The sequence below is a fragment of the Lingula anatina genome, unplaced genomic scaffold, assembly GCF_051362555.1.
Source record: "Lingula anatina isolate TDL-2025a unplaced genomic scaffold, LinAna3.0 unanchor82, whole genome shotgun sequence".
Taxonomy (NCBI): Eukaryota; Metazoa; Brachiopoda; class Lingulata; order Lingulida; family Lingulidae; genus Lingula; species Lingula anatina.
In genome coordinates this window covers 4,668,965-4,683,288 of record NW_028257603.1, presented here as the reverse complement: position 1 = coordinate 4,683,288, position 14,324 = coordinate 4,668,965, and the positions used below count along the sequence as shown (strand labels likewise).

General features: G+C 38.5%; 1 protein-coding gene across 1 annotated transcript in view; it reads right to left on the bottom strand.

Moving 5' to 3' along the window:
• Positions 1-1,428: 1,428 nt before the first annotated feature.
• The window catches only part of LOC147759253 (uncharacterized), a 61,823-nt gene continuing 48,927 nt past the window's right edge, over positions 1,429-14,324 (bottom strand). Inside the window, exons 3-5 of the mRNA XM_086998586.1 lie at positions 6,403-6,527; positions 5,862-5,934; positions 1,429-1,998 (exon numbers count right to left, since the gene is read on the bottom strand). Coding sequence (XP_086854712.1) covers positions 1,429-1,998; positions 5,862-5,934; positions 6,403-6,527 — 768 coding nt within the window. The remainder of the gene's footprint in view (positions 1,999-5,861; positions 5,935-6,402; positions 6,528-14,324) is intronic.

Below are 14,324 nucleotides of genomic sequence, written 5' to 3'. Positions count from 1 at the left end.
GTCATTGTCAACATTTGTTTCAATGTACAGAACGTCTGCTCATGCTGATCTGACCATATAAAGGGTGCATCTTCAGTCGTCAAGCGTCTCAGTGGTTCGCTCACTGTTGATAAATGAGGGCAGAACTTGGCCAGGTAATTCACCATGCCAATTAGTCTTTTCACCGCTTTAGCGTTCTCCGGCCTTTCCATTTCTACTATGGCCTGCACCTTCAATGGATCTGCTTTCAAACCTTCATCTGAGATCACGTGCCCGTGATAAGTAACTGAGTTCAATTTGAATCGAAGCTTAGTCTTGTTCATTTTGAAGTTCCTCTCACGACATCTCTCTAATAGTGCTATCATATTTTCGTCATGATTCTTGATCGCTTCCTCAGAGGTATCTCCTTTACCATACACCAGGATGTCGTCTGCGATGGTCTGGACTCCGTCAAGACCGTCCAGTAGGTCTATAACTCGCCTCTGGAACTCTTCCGGGGCTGATGAGATGCCGAATGGTAAACGTCGCCAACGATACCTGCCAAATGGCGTATTGAATGTCGTAAGAAGGCTGGACTCCTCATCTAATCTCACCTGAAGGAAACCATCTCTAGCATCTATAACGCTAAATACTTTTGCATTAGTCAAGTTTGCACTTACTTCCTCCAAGGTTGGAAGTTTGAATTTTGGAATCTTTACAGCTTTGTTGAGTTCTTTTGGGTCTAGGCATATTCTTAACTTGCCTGGCTTCCTCACCGCCACCATCGAGCTTATCCAATCCGTTGGCTGATTTACCCTCTCAATGATGCCTTGTTTCACCATGCTCGCCAGCTTTTCTTTTAGCTCTTTTCTCAAAGCTACTGGTACGGACCTTGGTGAGTCTTGTTTTGGTATAACCTTAGGGTCCAGCTCAATGTGGTATTCTCCTAGGTCACCTAAACCACTAAACACATCATTATACTTGGCGAAGATATCATCCTCTGACAGTTCCGTGCTAACAACGTTGATGAGAACATCTCTCTTTATCTTCATCAGACCAAATCTCTCTGATGTCTCTCCATTGAGTAACGAACAAGTGACATTTTTCACTACATGAAACTTTACGTATTCTTCACGGTTGTTTATTCTCATGTTAAGTGTCACCTGCCCCATATTCTCAACACGGTTACCACTGTATGAGGTTAGTCTCTTGCTGCTTTTCTTCAAGACTGGCTCATTAGTGCTCATTATGCGACAGCAATTCTCATATCTCAAACAGTTTACACCTGCTCCATTGTCTAATTGGAATACTTGTGGCATCCAAGAGCTGCTTCTCTTGTATTGGACTGATGGTTCAACAAGATATGTGGTCCTGCCGGTTTTAACTGTGAATACTGACGATTCGGAGTCGCTATCTTCAGGATCAGAATTATCGACTTGGTGGACTTTGGCCCCTTGTGACCTACACATGCTAGCAAAAATGATTTAGTCGTCCACACTTCTTACAGCGGCGACCCCATGCTGGGCATTGACGCTTGGGATGTTGCGTCCCGCAGTAGCTACAATCCGAATGGCTCTTCTGTTTTTGCTCTCCTTTCTTGTCTGTCTTGTGTTCAGATACTGCCGTCTTCATCTTTGTCCCGGCTTTTTTCATTTTTGGTTTCACAGCATGCACAGTTTCAACCTCACCATCTATGGCTTTAAGTTGCTGCGTCGTCATTTCACTCGCACGACACGTGTCAATACACTTTGCTAATGTAAGGTCCTTTTCACGCAACAATCTAGCCCGGACAACAGAGTCTCTCACCCCTATCACAATACGGTCTCTGATCATTTCATCTAAAAGCGTTCCATACTTGCAAGTGGCACTGAGTTTCCGCAGCCTGTTCACATAGGCATCAATCCCTTCACTGGGCTCTTGTGTACAAGTATTAAACACGTATCTCTCATAAACAATGTTGCGTTGTGGCTCAAAATGATTTGTCAAAGCTTCCAGTATTATTTTAGAGTCCTTGCGATCATCATCACTCAGGGCTAAATTCTGAAATATTTGAAAACAGTCTTTGCCCATGACCGTAAGTAAGGTAGCTACTCTTATCTCTTCCGACTTAAGATTTAGTTCTGTTGCAATTTCATAATTCTTCCATGTGTCTCTAAAAAATTGCCAGTTAGTTGCACAATGTCCCTTCACGTCCATAGGTTGTGGCGGAGGTAACAAATTCGCTGTTGCAGGGGTAACTGGGGGTGTACTAGTACTGGTAGACATGATTAATCTATGTAACAAATACACAGCTTCTGCAGTTCTACTTTAAGGTCACAATCAACAGTATTTGCTTGTTAAATCTGTCCCGTTTGTAACTTCTAAAAAAAACTCATGAATATATGTCTTTCACTAATCACCAGAGTTTTTTTATTATCGACTTCCGATGCCTGAATTTCTGTTCAGTCGGTTCCACTTTTCATCCATAAAATCGTATGATCAACAGATTTCTTCTTTGTATCACACATACCTTCTGTTTCTCTGGTCCTTTAACTTAGTTCTTGACCACTTTAGAAATCGTGTCTTCAGCTTATGTAGACGTGAGCACGAAATTCTGACACCATGTTAATGGAATAAGTCAAACACGTGGATATAACTGAACCGGAAGTGCTCTGGGAGCGTTTATTATATAACAAGTATCAATAAGAGGGAGCATCCCTTAACAGTACCCAAGAGAAGGGAGGGGGTGTGTGTGAAGGAGCGCAATGTGAAACAAATTAATATTATGTTCTTATTTATCTATTCAATTTCATAAATAATTTGCAATCTCTTCACTCTTGATTCAAATAAATAAAAAGCAACAATTAAAACTTGTAGTACTTGCCACAGAAGCCAAACTGAAGTAAAACATTTGAAATAGCAAAAAAAAAGAGGAAGACAAGTAAAAAAAAATTAAATTCCCAAATTTTTAAAAAACTAATAATCTTTCTTCGACAGTATCCTTAACCCTCAAGAGACCAAGCTATTTTACCGACTGAAATGACCAAGTGGGGTCATCTGTGACCCCATTATGCTCTATACAGGGATCCTTATTATAAAAGGCTGTTGATGGTTTATCACACCTATACTACTCCCAGGATTTAAGACAAGTATTTTATAATGATCTAATGTAATAAGTATTCGGTAATAATACTTTTATTGCATGGAATAACCAAGCACAGATTTTAAGAACAACATTACACCGGTATTTAGACAGTCCTTGTCAGTTTCTACTTGCAGAAATATTTCTCTTTTTATTTGCCACACTAAATGAAAAAAGTACATTACAAAATTACTTTGAGTAAAAATATTTTGACTTATGTTGAGATAGCATCCTACTAACTGCAATAAGAATAATTAGCTGACTTACTGAGTAGGGAATACCCTAATGCTGGTAAGGAAGTCATACTACTCAGAACACATTCAATCAACCTACATGTATGTTACTACCACATCTTTGTATAAAACAAAATCCACACAAACAATTTGTTAATATATGTATAATATGATGTTGACAGAATTCTTTATATTTCCAAAATACCCGAAAATTGTAACCGTCAAAATGAGAGACCCAATTATGAGAACACGTTCCAACAAAGCTACTGAAATTAGATTCAGCGATGCACTGTTAGTAACACTTCAAGCACAATCTTCACAAACCACTTATTTGTGCCTATGTTTTGGGCACACTGGCTGGTTGCATGAAGCACATGCATGTGACATTTCCCTGTCAGTGTTGCTTGGGCAAAACATTTGAATAAAATTTAAAGACTAATATTTAAAAGCCAATGCTTCTCTTTGGGGTCATAAATGACCCCACAAGAGTTTGTGATGTATACACCATACTAATTGATTGATCCCTACAAAAAACTGTGAAAGTGTGTAGGATTAGTAGACTGACAAACTCATGCAAGGAAAGAAAATTCGAATAAAAAATAAAGAGATGGCACATTAAATCATATGGCTGGGGTCGTAAATGACCCCACTTGGTCACTTGAGGGTTAACATAACCGTCTTTTGTGTTTTCAGATCGCCATCTACCGTGTTTCTTAAACAGTCTGTCTTTAGTCCCTGCATTAGAATCCAGCATATGAAATCAAACAAACGGAAAGTACTCGGAGATCCTTCAAAGTGACTTCAGAACTCATAAAATTAGTAACCAATTGAGAAATGTGCTTAGCAGTTACAGGTTCCTTTTTTGTTACTCTATGATCTTTCCGTCTCTGAGATGCTTCCTTCACTGCAATAACGAATTTTGACTCGCAATTTCGGATTTTTCTTACAGTTGGCTGTACCATGAAACCATTTTAAAGTGTAAAAAGATGTCTAAACCCATCAGAATAATTACAAGTTTGTGACAAATTTTGAAGATAAAAAGCAACAATCGAGTCTTTCGCTGTAAAGAAAGAGGTCACACCGATCGTATTACACCGTTCAAGCCATTTTTGGAAGCCGAAAGAATATTATCTCACTGTGTTGTCTGCTCTTGACTTCAAAATGACATCTGGTAATGAATCTGCTAAAGCCTTCAAACTTTTATTGCTTGTAACCTCCACGTCTTGGAGGATAGCATTATCAAGAAAACATGAAAAAGGAAAAAAAGAAAATTTTTGAAAACAAAACTCTAGCAATCGTTCCCATAATCTCTGTTCATCCTGGACAATAATCATGTCCATGTTAACTGTCATTGATCAATGATTGTGATCCTAATGGCCATTTTTTCCATTCCTTCCTTCAATGTTGCAGAACTCCATTACAGCATGTTGTATCGATAACCCATTGATAACTAGAGCGCAGACCTCCGCCAAGGCAGCGATTTTTTATTATTATTGATTTTTGATTGATTATTGATCCGGATCACCACCAAAAAATAATCATCTCTTCCTTGGCCCACTTCGTACAGTTCCTGAAAAATTCATCAAAATCGGTCTAAGAAATACATAAACAAAGCCATCTCCATTATATCAATGATCCAGTGATCGTCTGTTTATCTCTCCTTCGAAGAAAGTGAGTTTTAAATTCTATAAACAGATGACCAATTATTCATCTACTTTAAATCCCTTTAAATATGAAAAACTTATTCGTATTTAAAACAAATGGTCCCAAACCGGGTTTTCTGGCATCTGAATAGACCGTTTTTAACTTACTAGGCAAGCTTTGTACACGTAGACTTTTCTCATTAAAAAAAAAAAAAAGAAAACTAAATTGTCTTTCCAAAAATTAATTCTTTAATGCAAGACATTCGTCTTTAATATTAATATTAAAATCCCAATACTTCCTCTAGTTATTTATCTAGATACATTTCCAATCAATGGAGACATAATAATAAAACAGAAATAATTTTACCTGTAACCCTCGCCAATTTTATAGCTGTTATATACGGTAAATCTGAAACCAATTCGTCTAAAAGACACAGAGTATTACTAGTACATGTAGAAAGCCTTCTTTCGGGAATAAACAATCCCCTTACTTCCATGTCCCAAATAATCCCCAACCATTCCAATTTGTTGACTGGTTCTAATTTACTTTTTTCAATGTTTAAAACAAAATCTGCTTTAAACAGATCCATTTTAATTTTTTTAGAATGTAGTTTTAAATGTAATATATTTTTCTAGAGAATTTTCAGACACAATACCGTCATCTAAATAAACAACAATGGGGATTCCATTTTTCTCCAATACCCAACTAAACGTCTAAGTATTTTACTAAAAATAAACGGTGCTGAAGAAAGGCCAAACGAAAGTACCAAAAAAAAAAAAGAATTCTTTCCGTTGATTTAAAAAAGTTTGAGATGCCGGAGCAATATCTAAATGGTGAATAAATAAATAAACACAACACTAAACTGCAGAATTATCTCAACAAATATTATCTGTGGTCTTGCTCACATTCCCAAAAGTGAGAGTGTAATATGCCTTTGGTCCATGCAACCAGATCTCTTGTCCTCCTTGTCTGTTCAGCCTAAAATATAAAATTGCAAGACAGCTATTTAATTCTTAATGCATAACTCTATTAAAAAGGAAAATGTCCATGATGGAAAAAACTCATTTATTTTTTCTACCTGAAGATATGGAAAATGGTGCAATAGTTTGTGTTGTTCTCATGCATATCTACTCACAGTGATTATCTTCTTTCCAAGATTTTTGCCCCATGCCAAATGTCCCACGAATGTTTTATCCCGATTCATTTTTTTTTCTGAAATAAGAAAAATTTAGCTAAATATATAGAGAGATATAACAAAAAAATAGCAAGAATTGCAAGTAAATAATCACATACATGTAGATACATTTCACATACTAAATTTGCTTTCTAATTATTAAAGTAAGACCTAAACAGCACTTTGTACTTAAGTGTGCAACAAGGGCATCTTTGACCACTTCTGTTGCACTGATTCCTTTTTTTTTCAGGAAATCCATAGCCCTGACAAACCCTTCCTTCTCCATTACAGAGCTACTCAGCTTGGTTTCTTTCTTCCTTACAACTTCTGCTTCCAACACATCCCCTGCTCGCGCAATATTGTGCACTATGTCCTGGGCTGTCCATTCTGCCATCAACTATGAATAAATGGGATATATCGAAACACGGACATCATAAGTATGTGGTGCGATAATTCCTAAAACAACACTTGGTGGGATTTAGGGCACATTCCTATAGACACCACAGGTCTACATTGATCGACCAGACTTGGCATGGATTTTCACTGCTATCAGCTGAATAGGTACCCCCCCCCTCTAAGAAATAAAATTGTTCATGTTCCTTTTGTTGATATATATATATATATATATATATATATATATATATATATATATATATATATATATATATATATATATATATATATATATAATTTCCAAAGGAATAGAGGGTAATAAGTCATACTCAAATTATATTTTAGGATGCCAACCCATGTTATTTTCATCTTACTCCTTCTCAAAGTGTGTCTTGCCTTTAAATGTAAAGCTCTATGTTATTTAATGAAAGACAATATAAGTTCCATCTGTTTAGAGATGTATGTCGGTCTGCTTTATAGCAATTAAGTCCCTGCTGTGGTTTAGGCCTACTGGTCACAACCAGAACATCAGAACCACTGCTTCCATCCACCGCTTCTACTTGTGGACATGGGTACACTTGATATAGAAACAAAACACGCATTTAGTTAAAATTTTAGATTAATCCATTTAATCCATAAAGTTTAAATAACACATTTGCAATAAAGTTTTTGATTAAGTTTTTTTATCAAAATTAAAATAGATTATTGTAATAATGTTATTAAAGTATGTGCCCTTTTTCAAATGCAAAGAATGCAAAGCAACCCTTATACAGCATTGGTCAAAAAGGTTGTCCCACCCCCATTTCCATGTACTTTTATTTACAAATGATCACCTAACAGCTGTTAATTGTTAGAAATAGTGTTTTTTATTACGTATACCGTGTCTAACATGATTAATGGTTTAAAAAAATACAAAATAGTGGTGAAAATATACATATTTTATACCATTTAGTAAAATTTATAAGAGGTACCCCCTCAAATCGACTGTTTCACTGTGACTTCTAAAGATGTAAAGAAATGACTATAAAATTAAAAAGACGCCATCAAATGTCACCAAATTCACACACAATTAGCATTAGGGTGTGCTCATTAAAGATCACGTGCCTAACAGCGTGTGCGTCTACCGCGTACTGCAATTATTTCCTGTAGACGGCGCGACAAGCCTTCAACTCGGGTTACAATTCTGTTTTGTGGGATATTGTATTCTTCTTCTCAAACAAGTTGGGGGAGTTGGTCCACGTTTTTATGGGGTTGGTTCTCCTTTGCATTGCACACTCCAATACATGTCACAGTTGATTAGTAAGTTTGATATCAGGGCTCAAAGATGGTGGTTCCATCCTTAGACCATTATGTTTCTTCAACAAACAGTTGCCAGGCGAGAGGTGTGAGCAAGTGTGCAGTCATGATAAAGCCTGAAGTTAACCCCAAAGTCAGTTCTTGAAGATGGAATGAGATATCAGCTGAGAATGCTACGTTCAGTGATCCCACAGGCACCTGAACCTGGCCATCCATCACTGGAAGGAAGTTGATTTTGATGCAGAATCAAATTATTTCTTGTATCCCATCGATGGTCAAAGAGGGTCCATAGACATGTTAAAAAATGCCTCTTGGAAGGGTGCGTGCAGGATAATATCGCCTGAGGTGTTAGATCAATCCGCATTTGGAGAACATTCCAAGCCCATGGTATTAGTACATTGTTCCTTTTGGAACAAAACGTAACAGGGGCATTTTGATGTAACATTCTCAACAGAAATCTCATTCCATTTGCAAGAGGTGACTTCAGGGATACTACTGGCTTCATTGTGACGACGCACTTGCTCACAGCTCTCGTCTGGCAAACGATTTGTTGCAGAAACACAGGGCTCTGAGGATGGGACAACCGTCTTTGAGTCCTGATATTAATCCTACTGAGCACCTGTGGCATAAATTGGAATGTGCATTGCAGAGGAGAACCAATTCCTAAATAATCTTGACCAATTCCGCCACGCTCTTTAGGATGAATGGGACAATATCCCACATAACAGAATTGTTACCCATGTTGAAGGCTTGTCGCGCCGTCTACAGGAGATAATTGCAGTACGCGGTAGACGCACACGCTGTTAGGCACGTGATCTTTAACGAGCACACCCTAATGCTAATTGTGTGTGAATTTGGTGACATTTGATGGAACCTTTTCAATTTTATAGACATTTCTTTACATCTGTAGAAGTAACAGTGAAACAGTCGATTTGAGGGGGTACCTCTTATAAATTTTACTAAATGGTATAAAATATGTATATTTTCACCACTATTTTTTATTTTTTTAACCATTAATCATGTTAGACACGGTATCCGTGATAAAAAGAACTATTTCAAACAGTTCACAGCTGTGAGGCGTATCATTTGTAAATAAAAGTACATGGAAATGGGGGTGGGACAACCTTTTTGACCAATGCTGTATATACATGTACCTGTATATAAATATGTTTGATAAGATCTATTGGAGATATTTAAGCACATTTAAAAGACACTCACTCAGAAACAGAGTTTTCAATATCGCTTAATTTGGGATCAGGAATGGACTTAGCAGTGGTCCTCACCCTCGCCTGAACAAAGAAGCTCAAACAAATCAAGAACAAATCAATATCCGAATAACGACGGTGATATGGCCCTGCTGGCGCATATTAATTTCGTGATCTGTAAACACAGGGAATCAGCAGTTGTAAACATTCTCTTATAGTATATTTTGAACAAGCTGTCTGTACAGGGAGGGGGGGGGGGGGCGGGGTCGGCCCGCCCCCTTAAAATATTCCTGGATCCGCCCCTGGATCCGCCACATGGTACCTATCTGTATCTTAAAAAAAACTGCTGGTATATGATAGACGGGAAGAGGGAGCGCATGGGAAATGACGGTGTAGGCCGGATCTAAAGCCTTCCACAGTTTCAGCAGTAACTTGTTGGTCACTTCGTTCATTCCACTCGGAGACTGTTCTGGTAAAGAAAGAGTTCCAAACTGGTGTGTCGCAGTGTGATTCTTGCACTTAGAGTTTGTTTTAAATCCTAATATTAGTACATAAATGTAATTTATTCTAAAATGTGAGGCCTAATAATAAGGAGCTACGGGCAAATTTCTTCAACAATCAGTTTCTTTTTCAAACTGATTGTTTGACACATCATGATAACAACGGAAACCACCAAACTTCAATTAAGATAATTAATTGTATTTATGTAGCAAATGGTTTGTTTTAGTGGTGGTATTAACTTTTTGGTAATACATCAACGCTTAGTTTATAGGAAATTAGTCTGGTTAGTTAGTAGTAGGTAGTAGGATGGTAGTTTGGGTCTTGCGTCTGCACATTTTTACCTCTAGTAGTTGACCAAGGCAAGGTGATAACAGATGTCCCGGGTTAAGGAATTTCTTAGCTGCTGTGTATCTAGGCACACACATTTGCACCCCCACCTTTAATAATTACATATTTCTTTTTAGTTACCCGCACGAAAATGCAGTAGTATCGAAGTAGCAAAGCGGCGGGAGCATATTTGCAGAATAGCCTACTGCAATTCTACTCCAAAAAGTACATAGGTTTGTACAGAGAGGAGCATAAATGCATAATTTTTTTAATTCCCATGACAAAACACCCCGGTGACTCCCTTCGCCACATAAGTTTTCATGTAATTATTAAACAGAGCAAAAAATCTCCCTATTTCTGTAGAATTATAAATTTTATGAAAGATGTTTTTGGGACTAATTCTATCGAGCTGCATTCAGTGAGAAGTCATTCAGCTTTGTAGCTCCGGAGATATTGACGGCCGCACTAAAAAATTCCTGCAAAACTGCATGAACAGAATATTTTGGTGAAACATTTCCTATTCTCATAGACAGCAGACTCACTGACGTAACTCCCAATGCCACAAAACGTAAGTGTCAAAAAGTTGCTTTTCATACCGGCAGTACTGTAATTGAACATGTGCATTCTCTTGTTTGTAAACAAACCACTGCACTGCTCACAGTCGTAAGCTCCCTCCGCCAGATGTTCGAAACTGTACAGCACTGAGCCAGGTCTCGCCCAAAAATAAGAAGCAATTTAGGCCCCAACCTGGTACTTGACACCAAATTAACCACTAGCAACACACAAAAAATTGTCAGGAAAAAAACTGAAAACAATCACTAATTTTTCACGCAGAACTTCATTCGTCTATAACAGTCCGTAATTGGCCAGGTAGGGATGAAAATTTTTTTTCTTCATTATAGTGTCAGGTAGGTGTGTTCGGTCATTTGTAGTAAGAATAAAGTGCTGGAAGAGTGGTGGTGTCAACATTAAGGAAGAAATAGAGCAAAAACTCTGTCTCCCCCCCCCCTCTCAGATTCTGTTCTCAGAGCTTATTTTTGGATCATCTTTAAAGCTAGAATTGGGGGCCTTGATGAAGTGACCCGGGCGCGTTTCCACATTTTTTATGAATGACAGGTGTGGTAGATTGATTTTCATCACTTTTTGGAAAAATCGGAGACGGGTCGATTTTTGGTGATTTTGAGTGATTTTGAACAGTGCCAGCACTGTGAGATTTCTTCAATTTTGGCCAGGTAGGGATGAAAATTTTTTTTCTTCATTATAGTGTCAGGTAGGTGTGTTCGGTCATTTGTAGTAAGAATAAAGTGCTGGAAGAGTGGTGGTGTCAACATTAAGGAAGAAATAGAGCAAAAACTCTGTCTCCCCCCCCCCCTCTCAGATTCTGTTCTCAGAGCTTATTTTTGGATCATCTTTAAAGCTAGAATTGGGGGCCTTGATGAAGTGACCCGGGCGCGTTTCCACATTTTTTATGAATGACAGGTGTGGTAGATTGATTTTCGTCACTTTTTGGAAAAATCGGAGACGGGTCGATTTTTGGTGATTTTGAGTGATTTTGAACAGTGCCAGCACTGTGAGATTTCTTCAATTTTGGCCAGGTAGGGATGAAAATTTTTTTTCTTCATTATAGTGTCAGGTAGGTGTGTTCGGTCATTTGTAGTAAGAATAAAGTGCTGGAAGAGTGGTGGTGTCAACATTAAGGAAGAAATAGAGCAAAAACTCTGTCTCCCCCCCCCCCCCCTCTCAGATTCTGTTCTCAGAGCTTATTTTTGGATCATCTTTAAAGCTAGAATTGGGGGCCTTGATGAAGTGACCCGGGCGCGTTTCCACATTTTTTATGAATGACAGGTGTGGTAGATTGATTTTCGTCACTTTTTGGAAAAATCGGAGACGGGTCGATTTTTGGTGATTTTGAGTGATTTTGAACAGTGCCGGCACTGTGAGATTTCTTCAATTTTGGCCAGGTAGGGATGAAATTTTTTTTTCTTCATTATAGTGTCAGGTAGGTGTGTTCTGTCATTTGTAGTAAGAATAAAGTGCTGGAAGAGTGGTGGTGTCAACATTAAGGAAGAAATAGAGCAAAAACTCTGTCTCCCCCCCTCTCAGATTCTGTTCTCAGAGCTTATTTTTGGATCATCTTTAAAGCTAGAATTGGGGGCCTTGATGAAGTGACCCGGGCGCGTTTCCACATTTTTTATGAATGACAGGTGTGGTAGATTGATTTTCGTCACTTTTTGGAAAAATCGGAGACGGGTCGATTTTTGGTGATTTTGAGTGATTTTGAACAGTGCCGGCACTGTGAGATTTCTTCAATTTTGGCCAGGTAGGGATGAAAATTTTTTTTCTTCATTATAGTGTCAGGTAGGTGTGTTCTGTCATTTGTAGTAAGAATAAAGTGCTGGAAGAGTGGTGGTGTCAACATTAAGGAAGAAATAGAGCAAAAACTCTGTCTCCCCCCCCCCTCTCAGATTCTGTTCTCAGAGCTTATTTTTGGATCATCTTTAAAGCTAGAATTGGGGGCCTTGATGAAGTGACCCGGGCGCGTTTCCACATTTTTTATGAATGACAGGTGTGGTAGATTGATTTTCGTCACTTTTTGGAAAAATCGGAGACGGGTCGATTTTTGGTGATTTTGAGTGATTTTGAACAGTGCCAGCACTGTGAGATTTCTTCAATTTTGGCCAGGTAGGGATGAAAATTTTTTTTCTTCATTATAGTGTCAGGTAGGTGTGTTCGGTCATTTGTAGTAAGAATAAAGTGCTGGAAGAGTGGTGGTGTCAACATTAAGGAAGAAATAGAGCAAAAACTCTGTCTCCCCCCCCCCCTCTCAGATTCTGTTCTCAGAGCTTATTTTTGGATCATCTTTAAAGCTAGAATTGGGGGCCTTGATGAAGTGACCCGGGCGCGTTTCCACATTTTTTATGAATGACAGGTGTGGTAGATTGATTTTCGTCACTTTTTGGAAAAATCGGAGACGGGTCGATTTTTGGTGATTTTGAGTGATTTTGAACAGTGCCAGCACTGTGAGATTTCTTCAATTTTGGCCAGGTAGGGATGAAAATTTTTTTTCTTCATTATAGTGTCAGGTAGGTGTGTTCGGTCATTTGTAGTAAGAATAAAGTGCTGGAAGAGTGGTGGTGTCAACATTAAGGAAGAAATAGAGCAAAAACTCTGTCTCCCCCCCCCCCCCTCTCAGATTCTGTTCTCAGAGCTTATTTTTGGATCATCTTTAAAGCTAGAATTGGGGGCCTTGATGAAGTGACCCGGGCGCGTTTCCACATTTTTTATGAATGACAGGTGTGGTAGATTGATTTTCGTCACTTTTTGGAAAAATCGGAGACGGGTCGATTTTTGGTGATTTTGAGTGATTTTGAACAGTGCCGGCACTGTGAGATTTCTTCAATTTTGGCCAGGTAGGGATGAAATTTTTTTTTCTTCATTATAGTGTCAGGTAGGTGTGTTCTGTCATTTGTAGTAAGAATAAAGTGCTGGAAGAGTGGTGGTGTCAACATTAAGGAAGAAATAGAGCAAAAACTCTGTCTCCCCCCCTCTCAGATTCTGTTCTCAGAGCTTATTTTTGGATCATCTTTAAAGCTAGAATTGGGGGCCTTGATGAAGTGACCCGGGCGCGTTTCCACATTTTTTATGAATGACAGGTGTGGTAGATTGATTTTCGTCACTTTTTGGAAAAATCGGAGACGGGTCGATTTTTGGTGATTTTGAGTGATTTTGAACAGTGCCGGCACTGTGAGATTTCTTCAATTTTGGCCAGGTAGGGATGAAAATTTTTTTTCTTCATTATAGTGTCAGGTAGGTGTGTTCTGTCATTTGTAGTAAGAATAAAGTGCTGGAAGAGTGGTGGTGTCAACATTAAGGAAGAAATAGAGCAAAAACTCTGTCTCCCCCCCTCTCAGATTCTGTTCTCAGAGCTTATTTTTGGATCATCTTTAAAGCTAGAATTGGGGGCCTTGATGAAGTGACCCGGGCGCGTTTCCACATTTTTTATGAATGACAGGTGTGGTAGATTGAATTTCGTCACTTTTTGGAAAAATCGGAGACGGGTCGATTTTTGGTGATTTTGAGTGATTTTGAACAGTGCCGGCACTGTGAGATTTCTTCAATTTTGGCCAGGTAGGGATGAAAATTTTTTTTCTTCATTATAGTGTCAGGTAGGTGTGTTCGGTTATTTGTAGTAAGAATAAAGTGCTGGAAGAGTGGTGGTGTCAACATTAAGGAAGAAATAGAGCAAAAACTCTGTCTCCCCCCCCCCTCTCAGATTCTGTTCTCAGAGCTTATTTTTGGATCATCTTTAAAGCTAGAATTGGGGGCCTTGATGAAGTGACCCGGGCGCGTTTCCACATTTTTTATGAATGACAGGTGTGGTAGATTGATTTTCGTCACTTTTTGGAAAAATCGGAGACGGGTCGATTTTTGGTGATTTTGAGTGATTTTGAACAGTGCCGGCACTGTGAGAT